Here is a 22,151-nt window from a genome sequence, read left to right on the forward strand (position 1 = left end):
CGGGCCCACGGACTGAAGGGTCGAGGGTTCAATTCCAGTCGAGGGCACGTATCTCGGTTGCAGGCTCAATCCCCAGCCCCAGCTGGGGCATGTGCGGGAGTCAATCTATCGATGTGTCTCTCTCACATCAATGTAGTTCTCTCTGTGTCTCTCCCCCTCCCTCCCACTCTCTCTAAAAAAAATCAATGGGGACAAAAATATGCTTGGGTGAGGATTAACAAAAAATTACATACAAAAAAAAAAAAAGCTTCTGTGAGCAGCAATACATACCTCAAGCCCCAAGGATCCTGCAAAAGGGAGCCTCACAGGTCTCATCCTCCACCTGTTTTGGGGTCTTACCAGCCTCTTATGCACCTGGAGCCTGGAAGCCAGAGGTACCACGTAAAACTAGGCTGGCACCAGCCATACTTGGCATGTCGTTCAGACCCTTAGCTATACTCACCAAGTTCAACACGTGATGTAAAATTAAACAAATCAAAATCCTATATCAGTTGACCTATGAGAGAGCAAGGCTACCACGGACAGCATAAGGTCATGTATGTAGCTGGCTTACGTAACACAGGTCCTTCCCAAATTAACACCATCTATTCCCACGTAAGGATGGGAGTCACTCTTGCCCCTTCTGTCTTCCTTTTCATGGCTCAGAAGCCACCTGAGCATCTCTGAACCTTCCCGGTTCCTGGAAGCTGTCACGAGAGACTGTGACCCAATGCTCCCGCTAAGGGCACATGTCATCTTTACCCACCCCACCCCCACGCCCAGTATCCCTGTTGCTGCTCACCACCTGCTCTCCTTTGCAGGAACCATCTCTCCAATCCTTATTCCTCCTTTCAAAAAGACAACACATCCCTAGGTCCAAGAGTTTCACCCACAAACAACCTGCTTGGGCACAGAACTGCCTGAAAGTTGGTGTAAATCACCTCCCGGTTCATACATGCCCCGAGCATCTCCCTCGGTTCATGTTGCCAGAGCTGTTTTACATACATGTGGTGCTCACCCCCAAAAGAATGCAGATCTGTAATAAAGCAAAATTCTGACTCTGGGCAAATCCATTCATTGGCTCAACCAGCAAATACTGAGCACCTGCTAAGGCAAACAAGGCCCCTCTGCCCCCCATGCCTGCCTTTCTGGCATGACTGTGTCATGCCCCCAAATGAGATGGCGTGGGGGACCCTAAATGCCAGAATCTGCACTGGCCAGGGAGTCAAGGAAGCTTCTGGAGAAAAGTGACCCTGAGCGCTAGAGGCCAGCATCTCTGATTTTTATTTAAGCAGGCAGGTGCTATTTTTATAACTTACAATGTAATAAAAGAGGCTGGGGGGAGGGGAGGGCTGATGTGGGAACTCTATAGTTCTGCTCGATTTTGCTGGGAGCCTAAACTGCTCTACAAAAAAACAGTCTATTTTTAAACAGAAAGAAAATTAAGTGTTTTGAGGGAACTCAGCAGTTTTGAATGTCTTTTGTTTTATCTTAGCGTCTTCTGAATTTTCCAAGTTTTCATGAAATGACATCTTTATAACTAGAAAAAATAAGTTGTTTAAACAGAGAATAATTCCCCCCCCCAGAAAAAAAAAAAGAGGCAATTGTATTTGTATTTAATAAAAAAAGACACAAAAGTCATCACATTCTACGCTGAAAACAGGTACATTTTTGGCTGTTCATGATGCCTCCACAAAGTTAATTTTAAGAAGTTTTTAGAAAGCCTTAAGAACTCTTACATTTCATTTTAAATAGCACATATTGCGTGGATGGTGTGGCTCAGTGGTTGAGCATTGGCCTATGAACCAGAAGGTCACTGGTTCGATTCTTGGCCAGGGCACATGCTCAGGTTGCAGGCTCGATTCCCAGTAGAGGGCGTGCAGGAGGCAGCTGATCAATGATTCTCTCTCATTGGTGTTTCTGTCTCCCACTCTCTACCTTCCTCTCTCAAATCAATAAAAATATTTTAAAATAAATAAATAGCACATATTACAGTGCATAAGTTATAATCTTCAGGAAAAGTTAATTTGTATAAACTAACAGTAGGTGTTCCTGTTAAATTTCTAAGTGTTCCCTTTCAAGATAATTAATTAAAGTTCTCTAATTTGGGTGCCAGCAATTTGAAATTCGTGGTCCTGGAGCCTACAATTACTAAAAATAATGACTATAATTCTGTAGAATAAATGGTTTTCTAGCAAATAAAAATAGAAGTTATTCTTTAATGAGGATCCCCAGTGGAAGTCACCACAGTGGAGGGGGCTATGAAGAGGCAGCCGATCAATGATTCCCTCTCATCATTGATGTTTCTGTGTCTCTTTCCCTCTCCCTTCCCCTCTGAAATCAATTTTTTTTTTAAAGAAGAAAAAAAAAAAGTTATTCCTTAATGGGTACAGCGTTTCGGTTTGGAATGCTGACAAAGTCCTGGAGATGGATGGCGGTAATGATTTCCCAAGAATGGGAATGTACTCGATGCCCCTAAACTGTACACTTGAAAATGGTTAAAAGAGTACATTTTATGTTATGCACATTTTACCATAATAAAAGTAACTTTTGCTTCTTTCTACCTAGACACTTTTTGAGGGGAGATGTCTTAGTTTTTAAATAAGAACCAATACAGGAGAAATGTCACAAATGCTCTGCCCGTTCCCTCACAGGAGTCTTTACAAGCAAGAAGTCTAAAATGAGGGTGTCAGTCTCTTGCATCGCACACACGGTAAAGCAAGGTCCCCACGACAAAACCTCTCCACCAGGTGGCTTTTAGGACGTCCATGGGGGCCCAGAAAGGCGTGTCTGGGGAAACGCATCCAGACCTGCCAGGTGCAAAGGACTGGCGCGGTGGGAAAAGCTGACGCCCACATCTCTGCTGCTCCGATTTCATTCCTTCAAATATTTACTGAGTGTCTACTATGTGCCAAGCCCTGTGCCAGGCTTGGGTCTAACACCTGCTTTCCTGGATCTTGCAACACAAGGGCCTGCTTTCAGTCACCCTACTCGCAAGTTCAAACAGCATTGCAGGACTCGATGTGACCTGTGTTTCTCAAGGAGCCGGGTTTTTTCTCATTTCCCTCTCCTTTTTTTTTTTTTTTCCTTCGCACTTTGAAATAATTCAAACTTACAGAAGCGTTGAAAGAACATCACAAAGGACTTCACCCAGACGCAACAATTCCTGCTGCTTTGGCACATAAACTATATCATGTGCTGGGCTATTTCCCCTCCTTCCTCCTCTACTCCATTCACATCCATCCAGCTCCCTGGTCCTCCGCTTCCCACACTCTCTCCCTCTCTCCTTATATAAAGTTTTTTTCTGGAACCATCTGTGAGTCGCAAACATCTTCTTTTATCCCTAAATATGTCATGATGCATTGTCCAAGAACAAGGCCACCCTCTTATATAACCACAGTCCCATTAGCCATTTCTGGCCGATTAACACTGATTCAGTAGCATTACCCGATATACACACCATACTCAAAGGTGGCAAATTGGCCAAATGATGGGAGAAGAGGTGTTGCCCAGGTTCCAAGACACACGATTTGAAGGCTCCCTCCTCAACCACCACGTCAACTGACAGGACCCAAGGAGACCTGTCTTACTCCCATGTTTCACAGGACTTTTTTTCTGGAAACTCTCATTATTTTAAAACTCCTTCCGATGTTACTTAAGGAAGCCCTCGGACTGGAGTGACGGCCTCACAATCAACCTGTCTTCTGCATGAAGTGACTTGGTTCTACTTCCTTTTTGTGGCCGTCACCAAAAATTCTGGATAAAAACATTTTCTTGTAATAAAGTCCAGAGTGGCATCACTTCCCACCCCGTCTCGATTAGAAGTTGTCCAAGTCCTAGTAGTCCTTCTGCTCAGCACCTCCCTCAGTCCCCTAAGGAGCATTTTTAGACAATTCTTTCCCTAATCAACCCCCTCCCAATTGAAATTATTTAAAGAGATAGATTGTACATCCATTCATATCTCTATCTGTGCTTTATACATTTAAAAAAAAAAAAAAAAAAAAAAAAAAGCAAGATTTTTCACCACCACCCCAGGAATCAATTTTTTTATTACCCTATTTATAATAGAATGCATGGTATAAGGTCATTCACAATGTGGGGGTAGGTGTTGGGGAGAGAGAGCAAGATGTTACCTGCATGAGAGGAAACCAGACCCCAGTTCAGTCCAGGACCCTCAGCTGAGTTAGGTCCTGATTTTGAGACATATTACAAAGCTACAATAATTAAAACAGTGTGGTACTGGCAAAAAGACAGACAAGTAGACCAATGAAATAGAATACAAAGCCAATATGGTATATGGTCATGTATATGGTCAAATGATCTTTGACAGGAGTGCCAAAAACACTCAGTGCAAAAAGGAAAGTTTCTTCAACAAATGCTGTGGGGGAAAACTGGGTGTCCATGTGGAGGGGAAAAAATGAAGCTGACCCTTATCTTACAACATATTAAAAAATTAACTCCAAATAGATTACATATCGAATGTAAGACCTAAAACTATAAAACTCCTAGAAGAAAACATAGGAGAAAAGCTTCATGACACTGAACTTGGCAATTTCTTGGATATGAGACCAGAAAACATAGGCAACAAGAACAAAAACAGACAAATAAAACTGCATCAAATTTTTAAATTTTTGTGCCAGCCGAAACCGGTTTGGCTCAATGGATAGAGTGTTGGCTTGGGGACTGAAAGGTCCTGGGTTCGATTCCAGTCAAGGGCATGTACCTTGGTTGCGGGCATATTCCCGGTGGGAGGTGTGCAAGAGGCAGCTGATCGATGACTCTCTATCATCGATGTTTCTAACTCTATCTCTCTCCCTTCCTCTCTGTACAAAACCAATAAAATATATATATTTTTTAATTTTTGTGCCAAAGGACACAATCAATAGCATGGAGAGGCAATTTATAAAATGGAAGAAAATATCGGGTTTAAAAAAAAAAAAAAAAGTAATAAAAACACATTTCACTACACATATCACAAAGAGTTACGGTATGCTTCCTGGTTTTAATAATACGCTCTGTGAGGTGACCTGAGACCAAAAGTCAAGGCAAGAAACATCTTTTATCCAGCACTGGATAGAAATGCAGAAAGCTCAACGTGCTCCATTTTTATTTTACTTCTTAACATTCGGTCGTGCATACAATGTGCCACACACTGGCCCTTGCACTTTATAAATGTTGATTAACTTAATTTAATCCTCACAGCAACCCTCCAAGGTAAACATTCTCATCAGCCTCATTTTACAAATGAAGAAACGAGGCAAAGATAGGTTAAGCAATGTGTCCCTGGAAGTGGTGGGGCCCAGAGTGAAAGTCTTGCATTTCTGCTCACTGAGGAGGGCAAGCCGCCTTTGCTGCCCTCAGCACCCTGTCCTGCCAGGCAGTGATTGCAGGTGGCAGTGACAGCCCAACCAGGGACACGGGAAGGGGAGAAAAACCCCATCACCTTAGGAAACTAGGGTGGCCTTCTCCAAATCTCTGAAAGCCTGGGGTCTTTGCTTTCTCTTATTGAAAATCCCAGGCCACAATGTAAAGGTATCAGGGCCGAAGCCAGTTTGGCTCAGTGGATAGAGTGTCGGCCTGCAGACTGAGAGGTCTGTGGTTCGATTCCAGTCAAGAGCATGTACCTTGGTTCCGGGCACATCCCCAGTGGAAGGCATGCAGGAGGCAGCTGATCTATGTTTCTAGCTCTCTACTTCTCTCTTCCTCTCTGTAAAAAATCAATAAAATATATATTTTAAAAAAAGGTTACCAGGGCTCCACCAAGGGCACAAACCTGATGTATCAGAGCAAAAAGAAATGACAAATGCCAGTGTTGCTCAGTGGTTGATCATTGACCTATGAACTAGGAGGTCACAGATAAGATTCCTGGTCAGGACACAGGGCCAGGTTGCTGACTCAGTCCCTAGTAGGGAGTATGCAGGAGGCAGATGATCAATGATTCTCTCTCCTCATTGCTGTTTCTATCTCTCTCTCCCTTTCCCTTCCTCTCTGAAATCAATAAAACTATATTTAAAAAAGGAAGTGACAAATGCAACTCAGTTTTTTAAATAGAAAGAGCGAAATGCCTCCTAAACGGTGAAAATGCTGACAGCACCGATCTTCTCCCACAGGAGACAGCCCCATCAACCTTAGACTCCAAGAAGCAACTATGGCTCAACGATGAACATCTGCCAGCTTGACATTGAATGGACCTCCAGTCCCCAAGTCTTCATTTATAGCCCTGTCCGTACAAGACCTTCAAGGCTGCTCTTGGGAACCGGCCCACCATCGCACGGGCCTTCCCGAGACACAGTCCCTTCATGCTCTTCAGAGAGATGCCTCAGTGGTCTCCATAGAAGACCAATGACTATTGGTCTACAACAAATGACTATTTTTATTAAATACAGACTACCATCGGCCAGGAAGTATATGTTGCACCTGTAGCTATTTTACAAAATAAGCCAAAAATTTTTGGTTAGCATTTTAATATGATTTCAAATTTACACAGAACTTACAAGAACACTACAAAGAACTTTGTATTACTAAAGAACTATTAACATTTACCATCGTTGCTTTATCATTTTCTCTTCCTCTACATATGTGTACATACACATTTTTCATGAACCAGTTGAGAATAAGTTACCAACATAATGCCCCATGATTCCCTGAATATTGCAGTGTACAAATCAACAAATGTTTTGCAAACAATTTTAAAATGTATGTTACCACAATCCCAGATAATGGAATTACATAATGAAGTTGGAGGTCTAAAAATGCTTATTGCCCTGGCCAGGTAGCTCCGTTGGTTGGAGTGTTGTCCCATATACCAAAAGGTTGCAAGTTTGATTCCCAGACAGGACACATAACTAGGTTGTAGGTTCGATACCCAGTTGGAGTGAGTATGGGAGGCAAACGCTGGATGTTTCTCTCTCACATCAATGTTTCTCTCTCTCTCTCTCTCTCTCTCTCTCTCTCTCTCTCTCTCTCTCTCTCTCTCTCTCTCTCTCCCCTGCCCTCCCTCCCTCCCTTCCTTTCTCTAAAACTAATAAAAACATATCTTCAGTTGAAGATAAAAAAATTAAAAATAAGTTTTTAAGATGCTTATTAACAATCCATTCAAATTTTTTTGTTAGAATAAGGGGAAACAAGCAACATATTACCCATTTCAAACCAATTGCAGATGGAAAAAAAACAGTCAGCACTCATATAAAATGAAACAACTAAACAGGGAAAGGATAAACACACAAATCTCCCAAGCCTTTGGTTTAATGATCTTTGTTTGTTTTTTATAAGCTGCAAATATGCCGGCTTTACATAGTTTAATGGACAGTTGCTTACAGGCACTAACAATTTCAATCTATTTCATCACAGTTAATATATAGAATTGTCTAAGGATCATTTTTCCAACACCTTCAGTCAGGAAGTATATATTGCATGCCCTATAGCTATTTTTAAAATAAGTCAATTTCTTTAACTGTTTAATATAATTTCAGATTTACAGAGAACTTATAAGAATACTACAAAGAAGTGTTTATTACTAAAGAACTATTAACATGTTACCACAGTTGTTTTATCGTTTTCTCTTCTTCTCTCTATAAATATTTTTCTTGAACCATTTTAGAGTAAGTTGCCAACATAATGCCCATCACCCCTAAATACTTCAGTGCACAAATATTAAAATCAAATTAATTAACATGAATACAGTACTGTTATCTATCTTACACAAATTTTCCAATTGTCATACTCAATAATAATGTCATTTATAGGAAAAGAAAATATCAGATCACAAGTTGCTTTTTTATAAAATACACATTGTGTATGTGATGCTACAAAGGAATTTAGAGTTTCAAACTAAGAAAGCAAAAATAAATAAGGAAACAAACAAATCAAAAAACACTAAAAATACCAGTAACTGCTACAATTCTGGAAAGGAAAAGGAAGCAAGCCTTAGATAAACAGAAATTCAGACAATTCCATGACGTGAATAATTGCAATTTAGTCTCTCTTCCAGGTTAGGTCACGCTTTGCTTTTGTTCAAAATCACTACTTCTGGACTTAAATTTCACTGCACAGACCCATCTTTAGTCCTCTTCCTCTGAGACAAAGATTTTCTGAAGTATCATTTTTTTTAAACATATTTTTATTAATTTCAGAGAAAGAGAAAAAGGGAGAGAGAGAGATAGAAACATCAATGATGAGAGAAAATGATCAGATCAGCTGCCTCCTGCAAGCCCCACACCAGGGAAGGAACCCGAAACCTGGGCATGTGCCCTGACTGGAAATCAAACCGTGACCTCCTGGTTCATAGGTCAACGCTCAACCACTGAACCACACAGGCCAGGCTCACACACAAATACCCCAAGTCTACCCCATAAAAAAAATATATGTGTGTGTGTGTGTGTGTGTGTGTATATATATATGTATATATATATATATATTGCTATTCAAAATGAGAAGAAGAAAAAAGGTGTTTAATTTTGACTTTTAATACTATTTTCCTGAGTTCCAAATGACTCCAAAATAATCATGGAACCTGATTACTTGACAGAAAAATTTCAATAACAGAAACTCTGAATTAACTAAGTGACTACAGTAGTGTTACAACACGCTTTGGGCCAAGCTATCATCTGCAGACTCCTCGTAAAAAGAAAAAGGCACACGTTAGCCAGATCAATAGAAATTACCACAAAGGATTTTGCTAGTACAAAGAGTAACATAAACGTGAAAGGCTATACAATAAATGGACACCAATACTCTCTCAGCAGCACTTACCAGCACAAACTGGCTTTTGTCCTGTTCACCTTTTCAGGGGCCAATCCACTACATGAGTCAGTTGGAATATGCACGCAGAAAAGCTCTATGCTGTGCAGCTAGCCAACAGGGCCGGGGAGCCCATTTTTATGGCATGAGTAATAGGGTGAAACTCAGATACATGAGACTCCCCAAAGCAAAGGGCATCAAAACATGTGGCCAAAGTCCACACACTGAGCTTAATGAGTTAGGAGGCCTCCGTATAGATCAAGATTCATCTGCTGTTGGTGCTCACAGATAGTCACAGGGCCAAAGAGCCCCGTCTCCCAGCCCCACAAGCCCAAGTGCAAAAAAGGACGCTACAGGCAAGGAAAGTCATTACTAAGGACCAGCTCCAGGTGGAAAGAAGCAAAGCTGTCCAAGCTCTAAACAGAACCATGGCTTCCGCCCAGGAAAAAAGCACCAGACATCAACTACACAGAAAGATTCTTCCCATCTGCAAAGTCACTAATTAAAACACAGGGCCTTTCTTCCAGAAGGCCACGGGGAAGAGGGAGTGAGAGATAAACAGAATAAGGATTATCTTGCCCAGGAATGAGCTGCTACTGCTTTACCCTGAGGTCAAACCCTCCGTGATCTTTTCTATAAAAGGAGGGGATAGAAAATCCCACGTGTTGTCCAGATTAATGGGAAGAAAACTTGCTTTGGAGCCAGACAAATCCTGGCTGTGCCCCTTACTAACTGTGCAGCTTATGTCACTCTACGCCTGCTTCCTCATCTGTAAGATCCAGATTCTACCTGCAGCAGTTAGGGTTCGATTTGGTTATGAATACGTGGCTTTAAAAAGAGGCCTACTACCCCCATCGTGGGAAATGCCAGGGGTTGGCAGCCCCAGGATTTGTGAGGTGGCTCTGATCAACAGAGTCCTCAGATGCCAGGTTTCTTGTGTCTCCATGGCCTTTATCCCAGTCACCTCAAGGCACAGAGTGGCTGCTGGAATTCTAGCCATCATGTCTGTATTCCAGTTCAGGCCATTTGTCTAGTATTCCAAGAGGAAAAACAAAAGAAGAAATGGTACAAAGGTTCTGGTTCTATGTGACAAATCTGTTTAGACCCAGAATATAAGCACACGGCAATCCTAGCCGTAAGAGGGAGGAATGCACACAGGGTTTTATCTAGGGCAACCCTGTGTCCAGCTAAAAAAAAAAAAAAAAAAAAAAAAAAGGATCCTGTGACTATATTAGAAGGGGAAGTAGATCGTTCTGCAGCACCTCCTATATCATTTTAAGGATTAAATTGGATAACATATGGAAAGTGCCCGATGCTTCCTGGACCCACAAATGTATTCCTTCCCCTTCTGATAACACTGACATCTTATGATCTGTGGTGCCAGTGTCTTAAGGGGACCTTCCTAAAGTTGCCTTTTTCAGCCTGGTCTACTTTGTACAGTGTCATGTCTGGTCACATTCCACACACCACCTGCATTCCAGCCATACCAAACTAACCTCCTCCTTTCCCTGCCCCCACAGAGAATTAGTGTTCTCATCCTTCTCAGGTACCTTCTCTACCTTAGCACTCACCCCCCCCCCCGCCCCTTATCATAACAGCAGCTTGCATCTAATAAATGCTTTCTATATGCCAGTCGCTGTCCTAAGCCCTTTAGACCCATCTTAGTTGATCCCAACAATCCTATGACACAGACACTGCATTACCCCCATTTTGCAAATAGAGAAACTGAGTTCAGAGAGGTTAAATAGCTGTGCGAGGTCACACACGTAGTAAATTGCATAGCCATTGGACTGCAGGATCTGTATTCTTAGCAACCTTCTAGGCTGCCTTGACTGCTGACTGAGATGTCTGGGTGTCATTTCAGACCAGGGATGGTCAAACGACAGCCCACAGACAAAATCCAGCCCAGCACCTGTTTTTGTAAATAAACTTTTATTGGAACACAGACAGACCCACTTGTTTACAACGAGAGAGTTGAGTCATTCCCACAGAGACTATAGCCCACAAAGCCTATAGTACTGTTAACTCTCTGGCCCTGCTCAGGAAAAGGTCACTCACCCTGTATTAGACTGTCAGCCCCTCACAGCAGAGCCCGAGCTTTTTCTCCACATGATGTGCCTCCTGCATCTCACACGGTATTTGCCAGCTACACAAAAGGAGCTCACAAATAGGTGAGGGATGAGCATCCCACCAGGCCTGATGACATGCGAAGAGGAGTGTCTGAGGCTGAGGCTGCCGGCTCCCTCAGGGCCCGGAAAGTTCCCCAGTTCTGCCAAGATTCTGTCAGCAGACACACGATCCAGGAAAACTGTCGTGGTGGTTTCCCCTGCAGTGTGAGCAGCCCGCCATGGCTCTGACGGAGTGAGCTCTATGGAGCTGAGTGGGGGTCATTTGTATCTGTCACATAACATACTCAACTCCCCTGAACAAGGGGCCCGGGCAGAGCCACCCCCGGTTCCACCTCACAGAGGGAGAACCTGAATTCCATTACTTCCTAGGGGGATTCTCAATCTGCCACACCAGCCTCTTATCATTGACCACTGGTCACATGACCTGCACTGCAGAGAAACACTTATCATGAGTTTGAGGAAAAGAGTTATTAACAACTGTTGGGACCTGGCCAGTGTAGCTCAGTGGTTGAGTGTCAACCTAAGAACCAGAAAGTCACGGTTTGATTCCAGGTTAAGGCACATGCCCGGGCTTCTTCAGGCTCTATCCCCAGTGAGGGGCATGCAGGAGGCAGGTGATTAATGATTCTCATCATTGATGTTTGGGTTTTTTTTCTCTCTCTCCCTTCGTCTCTGAAATCAATAAAAATGTATTTTTAAAAAACTGGCTGGGTGGCTTGGTTGGTTGGGTCTTTGTCCGGATACCAAAAGGTTGTGGGTCCAACCCCTGGTAAGGGCACATGCAGGAGCAGGGATTAATGTTTCTCTTTCTTCTCTCTCTCCCTTCCTCTTTCTCTAAAATCAATAAACATATCCTTGGGCAAGGATAAAAATTTTTAAAAAAACAAAAAACTGATATTGCCTTTCAACTTTTTATATTCTCATCAAAATATTTGGAAAGGGACCAAACCACATAATAACATAAATAGTCCTCTAAAAACTGCAGCACAACATGAAAAAGTTATTCATGGCTCAAAACGCCTTCTTTGACCTTCCAAAGAGAGGCTTGCAACAAGACTGTATACAGTTTCCTAATTTTATCATTATTGCTATCATTGCATGAGAGACAATTAAAGCACTTTCTCTCTGGGCTGTGACCATATTTGATCCAGTCTGAGTTATCAAAAATCTAATTCTGGAGGGTTTTCTTTTTAATTCTGGCCTGGCCTGGCCCCAAATCGCATCAGTCAGGAGCCGGACAGAGCTGAGAACGCCTCCCACATTTCCGTGGAGATCATTCCAATCCTCCTCTCGGGACACAAAGGCCAGCGTCTCTTCTTTCTCCCCAGAGTTCTCCAACGACTGATCACTTCAGCAGACTGAGAACCCCGGGCTAAGCAGCAAATGGAGACAGTCATCCACTGTGCAAATCAAATAACTACACACCTGGGTCCCCAGGCAGCAGGAGGAAAGATCAAGAAACCCCTGCATACTTGCGAAGGCTGGGTCTAAAATGACCATCGAGCCCTAACCGGTTTGGCTCAGTGGATAAAGCATCGGCCTGCGCACTGAAAGGTCCCAGGTTCTATTTCCGGTCAAGGGCATGTATCTTGGTTGCGGGCACACACCCAGTGGCTGTTGATCCATGTTTCTCTCTCATCGATGTTTCTAACTCTCCCTTCCTCTCTGTAAAAAAAAAAAAATCAATAAAATATATTTTTTAAAATAAAATAAATAAATAAATAAAATGACCACCAACTTGTGCCCTAGGTTCCATGGAGTCACCCAGTGGTCTTTCTAAAATACCAGACTCCCAACTCCTGCTGAGGACCTACTGTGCATCAAGCCTGTGCTGGGCCTGGTGCCTGTAAGTAGCCTCACAACACTGCAAGGTTAGTGTCATTTTACAGATGAAGAAATGGGCCCAGAGAGTAAAGTGACTTGCCCAAGGTCATGCAGCCAGCAAGAGACAAAGCTGGAGCCTGTGCCCCCACAGACTGCCCCTGCTGGAAGCAATGTGCCTCCCATGAGAAAGAGGCAGTCCCTGCTGTCCAAAAGCTCTCCCGGTAGCAGCACAGAGATGGGGAGCAACCCATTTGCTTATACACTGCTGGTGGGACTGTGAAATGGTCCCGCCACTCGGGAAACACTTGGGGAATTTCTACGTGTGCCTATCCTATGTCCCCTAGATTCCAATCCTAGGTGTTTAACCAAGAGAAATGAAAGCATATATCCACTTAAAGACTCGTACACAAACAACGGCTTTATTTGTAACAGCAATAACTAGAAACATCCCAAATAGGCACAGATAAATAAACTGATAATAATACAGATAAACAAACGGGAATATCCACAGAATATACTACTACTCAGCAGCAAAAAGAAACAATTTATAAACTACCGGTAGGTGCAGCAACATAGGCAATTCTCAGACATTATCGAGGCTAAACCAGATTCCAAAAAGGATACCCTATATGGTTCCATCTATACGAAAACCCAAGAACCCACCAAATTAACTCATAGCGATAAAATCAGAAACAGGCTGCAGAAGAAGGGGAGTTGACTGGAAGAAACGTTGGGGCAAAGGAGTTAGAAATGTTCTGTACCTTCAGAGCAGTGCTTACATGGTATAAACAACTGTCCAAACCCACCAAAAAGAGAGCCTAAGCTCAGCAGTGTGGCTTGGTGGTTGAGCATCAACCTATGAACCAGGAGGTCATGGTTCCATTCCCAGTTGGGGCACAAGCCTGGGTTACAGCTCAAGCCCTAGCACAGGAGGCAGCTGATCAATGATTCTCTCTCTCATCACTGATGTTTCTCTCTCCCTCCCTCCTCTTTCCTCTCTGAAATCAATAAAAATATTTTTTTAAAAGAGAAACTAAGACCTATGCATTTTATTGTATGCTAATTATACATTTTTTTAAAAAAAAATCTTCAGGCTAATGATGATAAAATGGAAAGCAGATTAAAACCTGTATAGTTCCAAAGCTGATTTCTCTACAGTCTTAATGAGATCCCAAAGAAACTCTGATTTGCCCGTTAAGGGAAATTAGATTTCCTTACTGGCATTAGAAACAATTTCCCTCACAATATTACCTACCTTACATTTGCCCAAGGGGTCTGTCTAGTGGACAGAGATGGATGACTCCACCAACCCTTCCTAACAAGCCCAGTTACAGTCATGACAGCAACCGGAGCCCCCTCCCCACAACAGAGATGGCTGTCACCATGGCAACCAGAGAATGGTGGGAAAGGTGATGGGGAAGGGAGACAGAGAGCTTAAACTATGACTTAAAACTATGACTGAGTGGCAGGCTGTGAATGGCATATTCCTAACCCCCCAAATGTCCATGTCCTAATCCCTGGGACATGTGACCGTTACCTTAGGTGGCAAATATGTTAGCATATGGCAGGAGAGATGATTGAGCTGGGGAGATTATCCTGGATTATTGGGGAGTCCACCACAGGAGTCCTTCCAAGAGGGAGAAAGAGGGAAATGTGACACAGAGAGAAAGCAATGTGAAGGCAGAGGCAGAACCCGAAGTGATGCATCACCAGCCAAGGAATGCCAGCAGCCACCAGAAGCTGGAAGAAGCAAGAAACTGATTTCCCCTTAGAGCCATGGTCGGCAAACTGCAGCTCATGAACCACATGAGGCTCTTTGGCCCCTTGAGTGTGGCTCTTCCACAAAATACCACGGCCTGGGCGAGTCTATTCTGAAGAAGTGGTGTTAGAAGTTTAAGTTTAAAAAATTTGGCTCTCCAAAGAGATTTCAATCGTCATACTGTTGATATTTGGCTGTGTTGACTAATGAGTTTGCCGACCACTGGCTTAGAGTAACAGGTGGGAGGGCGGTCCTGCCAACACCTTGATTTCGGCCCAGGGAATCAGATTCCAGATTTCTGGCCTCCAAAACCATGAGAAAACAAATGTCTATCTTATAAGCAACCAAATTTGTGCCCATTTGTTATAAAAGTGGATCCCATAGGAAATGATTGCCATGGCAGGAGCTCAATAAATATATCCAACCAGAAGTGAATAAATCCTATTACATGCTGTTTTATAGCCTAGTGAACCACCCCTTTAATATTATTATCACAAAGATATCTACACACCTGAAACTAATACAAAATAATATTAAATAGAAACTGTAATTGAAAAAAATTAAAAATAAAATATGTCGTGTGTCCCTAAAGGGTTTGATTATGTAGACTCAGAACAATCCAGCAACCTAGAAAGCAAAATATGTGGATATTTCTCAAGTACACATAGGCAAGATCATAAAATCCAGAGCAGTGATTTGCAACCCTAGTATCACCAACTGCCTCTAAAAATGGAATGCTCAAAAAGCATTAATTTTAGTTCAGTGGGGTTTTAAAAGTTAGTGTATGCCCCTGATGGCCCTTTAATGGATCAAGTGGTTCCAAAACCATGGGAAATCGTGTCTAGGGGCTAACCACTGCACCCTCAAAGCATGTGGTTAATGCAGATCAAGCTGCATGTAAGCCCTGGCTACTTGGTCACTAAGAGCCCACACTGGGTGGTTTGTGGCAGGCCCTTAAGTCGGAGAGGGTATGTCATAAGAAAAGCAAACTTTCTGACCCAGAACACAAAGACTGATGGTTGCAGAGAGCAGGGCAAATGATAAGCATATTAAAGATAAGGCTATGAGCAGGTAGAGAATCAAGATTTATAACAGTAGCTAACACTGCAAAATGGAACTAACTCCTGGTTTGATTTCTTCTGTCATTGATTCGTTATCTTACTTCCTCAATGATATTTACTGGGCCTTTATTGTATGTCAGATCCTGTTCTAGACATTGGGGGTAGAGTAGTGAACAAGACAGACAAAATTATCCTGTCCTCTGAAAGCTTCCTTCTAGTGCTGAAGGACAAAAGAGTGAAATACTGAGTGTGCAGGTGACAGTTAAGAGTGATGGAGGAGGGGGGTGTAAGTCACTTCCCATACAGGTGTAAATGTTTGGGTCCAAGTTAAAGGTATCTCTTGAAAAGCATCATCTCCTCCCCAAAGAATTCTGCAGTAATTGCGTTAATGAGTCCCAGGGTAATCACAGCGTTCAGAAAAATGAACCAAGAAAGCTATGCACCAGAAAGGTCCATTTAAGAAGGGGCAAATTGAAGATCCAATAATAGCTACCACTTCTCCGGATGTCGTGATGCACTATTCTCAGCCTCTGATACCCCAGTGTCTTCATTTCATCCTCACATTGAACTAATGAAAAGGGCAAGGCTAACATCATTTCAACAGATGGAAAAAAGACAAACAAAAACTGGAAGCTCAGAGCAATTAAGGAATTGGCCCAAGGTGACACGTGTGCTAAACATGCTAAAGGATGATGTCGGGATTTGACTTGGAGCCCACGCTGCTCTGACTTTCCATATCAATGTCCACTGGTGGCTCGGGGTTTTCTTTTACCAACACCAGTCTTCCTTATCCTATCCAAGATTTGCCTTTCAGTATTTTTACTGAGCCTTACAACCACACCAATCACCAAGAAAAGAACTGGAGGCTGGTTCCATATTTGCAGAGTCTTCTTTTCTGAAAATAACAAGAACGGAATGGCAGGGAAGACCCTCAAATTTAAATATCACTTCCTAGATCCAATTAGAAGTTATTTCTTCAAACACTTGACATTATAAATAAGCACAAAGGAGTTCCAGTTTGATTCGAGACTAAATTAGCCTTACTGCAAATAAGAGTTCATGTAGCCCATTTCTTACCAGGTATAGACATCTCAAACCGAACACAACCCACATGGACCTCTTGACTGTCCCCCATCCTACCCACAAGCATGCTCCTCCACTGTGACCTGCATCTCCAAAATGGACATGTCAACCACCCAGCCTCTCGGGCCTACAGACTCAAGAGCTCTCCATGACCCCTCTCTTTCTCTCACCTCCTCATCCAGTCCATCAGCAATTTTTAGCCTCCAATTTTTAGCCTTCCAAATCGGTCCCTTTTCTCCATTTCCCTGCCCCACCCCCACCCCCAACTTTAAGCCCCAGTATCTATTGCCTGGACCACCATGGTGAGCTCCTAACTGATCTCTGTTTCCCAGTCTGGCTCCTTGAAAATCTCATCTCCACAGAGAAGAAGCCAGAGAGAACTTTTGAAAGCATGAATCGAGACCACGTCACTTCCTTGCTAAAATTCTTCTGAAACACAGTGTTAAATTCTTCCCCCACCTACAAGGTGCTGTGCGATCTGCCATTGGCCTGTTGAACCTCAGGCTCTTGTGGTTCACTCTCCCCTGCTTCTCTCTGTATAAAAACCAAAAGATGGCTGAACAGATCATGTGAACTTCAGGGAAGACAGTAAATTATTCCCATGAGTACTTGCCTTTATTTCATCATCATTTTTAAATCTTTTTTAAAACTTCATAGCACCTGTTACTTTCTGAAATTTTCTGTTCAGTTGTTTAGATGCACTCTTTAACACCACTCTGTAGTCTGCACTATGCTATTATCTCTGAAGTATTTACTTTAAATCAGTATAATGATAAATTATAGAAACTCTTACATGTGCATGTTCCCTGTGCTCTGATTATTTCACACTCTCTCAGCCAATGAGTGTGCGGCCCGTGTCCTGGAAGCGCTCTTCTGTGTTGAGTGTGTACGACAATATGACGTTTTCTCTCCTGTGACCTCCCCTCTGTGTTATTTATTTTAAGTTCTGGCTCAAACCGCCTTCCTGAGGTCATGGGTGATGGGACTGAGAGTGCTACATTGTAGCAAATTAAGGCAGAATATGAAACTGAACATTAACATGTAAGTTTTACAGCAACTTGAGGACATCAGAGTACAAACTGCTGGTGGGTGACTGATGTGAAGGGCATTATCAAAGCATGGAAGACTTGCCAAGAACTTGGTGGCTAGAGATTGTCAGGAACTGCAGGCAATTTGGAAAGAACTATCAAAGGAAGATTCCGTGAGGGCCAAAAGTGCAGGTAACTCAAATGAGTTAGCCCACAAATTTGCACCAAGGCATTCATTCCCCTGGACTAGGAAAGAGTGAGCTCCTTCTACCTTTTGATTCTGCGTCTCCTCCACTACCTCCTGAGAAGATGCCCATGTGTTTTGTTCACTGGAGTACTCCAGCTCCTAGAATAGTGCCTGGCACAAAGTAGATGCTCAATAAAATAGTCTCTAAACAAATAAATTCGTGAACAGAAAAATATATTTTCCAGGTTTTCTCTCTACCCTCCTCTCTCTTCCTTTTCACAGATCCAGCTCTGCCTTTATAAGACCCCTTGAGAAGGCCAAAGTGTGCAATCACAGAGTCATCATAAATCTCCTCCACATCACTAATGGACCCTCAGCCACTATTCGGATATGGGAAGCATAGCCCCAACAGCAAGACATTAACCATTAGAAAGAGACAATGCTTTTGGAGTCTGTGGTAGACTAGAAAACAGTGAGTCTATTGTGGTTAGAATAATGAACATTGGCAGGTACCTATAAAACAAACTCAAGATGAGACCTCAGTAGTGTACACAGTATATTTCACCTACACAGCCTGATTCGTGTAGGAATTATTATTATTAATTTTGCCCCTTCTCAACCTTGCCTCTATCTAAATACTCCAGTGGATTTTAAATTATTCAAAAGCATGAGCTACTCCAATTCACCCTAAATCCAATCCAAAAACAAATCGTTTAACATACATTGCAGGTAAAATATAGTCCCCAAATAAAATAACTGCAATCCAGCGTAAAAATTCTGTTGGCTTCATAAGCTACGTTGAAAAAAAAAAACCAACATTATACTAACTTTCAAGAATTGAGAGGGAAAAGGGAGCAGCAAGAGCAGTTACTGGTGCTATTTTGTGACATAAAAAGAATTAAACGTTAACGTGCAGCTTCTACAACATATCAGATCTCCAAGAATGGGGAAAGTTCTCTGTCTATGGCATCAATATGGAAACAACTCAGTTTCCAAACTCAAGGGGCCCCCTTTCTCCTAGTTGCATTGCATGTAAATGACTGCCTGATAAGTCAGCTGGAAGCAATCTTAGCTTTCGCACACCATGGACAGGGCGAGTTGACCAAGCAATCTAATCTAACGGGCAAAGAGCTAGAGCTCCCAGGGTGTGGTTCACATTTCACAAGCATCCCTAAGGGCCCCAGGTCCTGAGATCCAAGGGCAATTAGAGGCAGGACAAAAGACCTCATCCACCACCTCTCCAAAAAGCCCCGTTCTCTGGGCTCTGCCACGCGTATTTGCCTCCGGCTTGTTTTGTGAAACAATGTAAACGGCAGTGTACCATCTGCTCCTTTCAAGTCTCAACACCTCAAGTGTGCTGGGAGCCCCTTCCCTCCACATCCCCAAGCCAACACGTGTCCACAGTAGTCTTCCCAGCTGTGAGGGCAGCCAGCAGGGAACTTCCAAATGAATTTAATGGGGAATGTTATTATTATTTAGTGAATTAAAATAGCAAACTGCCCGTTCCGAAAGGAGAGAAAGGTTTACTTAAAAAAATAAACAAACAAAAAAACAAACTAAACTTGCGTTGCAGAGTTTGGAGGTCCCAAGCCCCCACCCACTGGGCAGAGGGTAGCACGCGCTGGAAGGCACTGAGGACAAGCAGCAGGTTTTTGGTGGTGGTGGTGGTGGTGGTGGTGGTGGTGGTGGTTTTAAACACTTAAGTTTTAAAATGAACTAAGTTATGGAGAGGATTGCTGTGATCGGACCAGATGCACTAAGGCTTTTCATTGGGCCATAAAGCACGTCCCCTCTGCCTTCTTCCCTCAGCCGTTCCTTCAGGAGGGCAGGCAACCGCTAGCTAGCGGGCAGGGCCCGGGACCCGCGCGCTCCGGTCCCCGCAGGTGCCAGGCAGCACCCAGGAAAACGCGGGCTCCCGCCCCCCTCCCTGCCGCCGAGGTACAGCCCTGGACACCCGGGGTGCCCGGCTTGGACACCCCACCTGAAAAGGAGCAGCGGTGCAGGGAGAGCACCCGCGTGGGGACAGCACCCGCTCGCTGGTGGCACGATCGCGCGCGCACAGGCTTACACACACACACACACACACACACACACACACACACACGCACAGCGGCGCGCTGTGGAGAGAGGACGGGACGGGAGGGGAGGGAGGGCGCGGGCGGCGGGCCGCGTACCTGTTCTGCCAGCCCTGGAGGAGGTTGGTGTACTTGCTGAGCACGCCCTCGAGCGCCGGCTCCCTCCGGCGGCCGCCGTCTCCCCCGGACGGGCTGGCGGCCACCGAGCCCGGGCTGCTGCGGCTGCCCCCGCCGCCGCCGAGCCCGGCCACCGCGGCGGAGCGGCCCGAGATGCCCCGGCCCGCCAGCGAGCAGGAGGGCGAGGAGCCCGCCGAGGTGGCGCGGCTGCTGCTGCGGCTGCTGCTGTGGCTGCCCCCGCCGCCGCCGTCCGCGCCCTGGGCCGGCCTCTCCATGGCCCGTGCGCCCCGGAGCCCGGTGCCCGCCCGCCGGGACTCCTCCCGCGGTGACCGCGGCGCCGCTGCTCCGGCTCCGGGCGCCCGGGCCGCGCGTGGCCGCTCCGGATCCCGGGGAAAAGCCTGACTCACACGGGAGGGAGAGAGAAGGAGGCGGCGGAGGAAGAACTGGGAAGGAAGCCAAACGGGGCTGGATGCAGCTGTGGCCGCCCCTCCTCCCGCCGCGGCCCCGGCCCCGGCCCCTCCCTCCGCACTAGTTTCCCGGGCAAGTTCGGAGCGGGCGCCGGTTAGGCGAGCCCTCCTCGGGCTCCTCCGGCTCTTCCTTGGGGTCCCGGGGGTCGTTCGGGCCCAGGGACTGGGGGGGCAGTTCCGGGCGCCGATCCACGGGGCAGACATGCCCTGCCACCCCTGGCGCCCCTCGTGTCGCCCCCTCCCGGATCCGAAGGGGCGAACGGGAATCTCTGCGCGTCACTCCCCCACCCCCAACCCACCCCGGGGGACCTGGAGGGAGTGGCGGCCCCACCCACCCGGTCCACCCGGATATGGACCTGCCGGGCCTAATCCAGACTCACTCTCCCGCCTTCCGCGCCAAACCTGGGCCCGACGCAGGTACACAGTAACCTAGAAATGAGCATCGCAGGTGGAGCTAAACAACAGGGCCCAAGGTCCTCCAGGATCCCCGACGTGAACAGTGTGTGTGGGGGGGGAGGGGGAAGAGTGGGGGGTTAATCCTCACAGGTAAACTATCCTGGGGCATTTTCACGCGGTGGAGCTAAATGGAGTAGTAAGGTGAGAAAACAAAAGATTCCTGCAAATGCCCCTCATCCCCCACATTGAATGGCCTAGCCACTTTACTTGCACCCCAATCCCCACCCTGATGGCCACACGTAAGCCTGGTATATCAGCACCTACACAAGTTGTACAATACCAAGCAGCTGGGAGCCAGAGGCTTTAAAGCGGGTGAGACTGCCCTGAAATCGACAGATGTTTACACAGCGAAGCATTCTGTGTCCGCTGTCATTTCTGCCCCATCCCCACTGCAACTAAGTTTCCCAACTTAAAATTGTTGCTCTTTGGCAAACGTAGGTGGGTTGCACTCTCTCCAACCCACTAATAATTTTTGTGAGTATAAATATCCAATGCAATCTGGAAGTTTCTAAAATTACCTAGAAAATAGCTTTGAGGAGCACAGACACGCAAGATGACAAAAAAACAAAGGGTGGTAGATGGAGTGCTGTTCAAAGGATCTACAAACCCATAAAGTAATATAAATAATTCAGCAGTTTGAAAAATCACGACAGGGAATAGAGTCAGCTCTCCTGGGAATAATTCCCCAAGCCTGATCCCTTTCTAGCTTCAAGTCCTTCCAGGAAATTTTCCGAGATGGCTTTGCTCCAGAAATGTTTGTGGAGAAACTTCTGGGGCTGATGAGAAGTGGCTGTGCCCCTGAATAAATTACAGTTCTAGGTGCCTACACACTATAGAAAAGAAAAGTTTACCCCAAAAGATTGCATGGTAGGAAGGACCAGCTTTGAAACTGGGCAGAGCTGAGTTCAAATCGTTGCCCTTCGTTTTCTCACCTGCAAAAGGAGTCCCCTGATACTGCTGGCTGTGGTGAATTATGTGAGAATGTTTATTTGCTCGAAATATTCACTGCCTCTATCCTGGCCAGTGTGGCTAGGTTGGTTGAGCATCATCCAAAGGTCTCTGGTTCAGTTCTGGTCAGGGCACCTACCCAGGTTTCGGGTTCCAGATTCTATCCCCAGCTGGGGTACATACGGGAGGCAACCCGAACACTGTTTCTCTCTCAATCAGTGTTCCTCTCTCTCCCTCTCCCTTCCTCTCTCCTTAAAATTAATAAAAACATATTCTAAAAACAAAACAAAAACAAAAAA

At 44.9% G+C, this 22,151-nt stretch overlaps 1 protein-coding gene across 2 annotated transcripts in view; it reads right to left on the reverse strand.

The window, feature by feature from the left end:
- The window catches only part of OSBPL10 (oxysterol binding protein like 10), a 201,191-nt gene extending 180,727 nt beyond the window's left edge, over positions 1-20,464 (reverse strand). For both annotated transcript variants that reach the window (XM_036431682.2, XM_036431681.2), the window contains exon 1: positions 19,964-20,464. In XM_036431682.2, the coding sequence (XP_036287575.1) occupies positions 19,964-20,256 (293 nt within the window). In that variant the 5' untranslated portion in view covers positions 20,257-20,464. The remainder of the gene's footprint in view (positions 1-19,963) is intronic.
- Between the last annotated feature and the right edge of the window lie 1,687 nt (positions 20,465-22,151).

Source organism: Pipistrellus kuhlii, unplaced genomic scaffold (assembly GCF_014108245.1).
Source record: "Pipistrellus kuhlii isolate mPipKuh1 unplaced genomic scaffold, mPipKuh1.p scaffold_m20_p_11, whole genome shotgun sequence".
NCBI classification, from domain to species: domain Eukaryota; kingdom Metazoa; phylum Chordata; class Mammalia; order Chiroptera; family Vespertilionidae; genus Pipistrellus; species Pipistrellus kuhlii.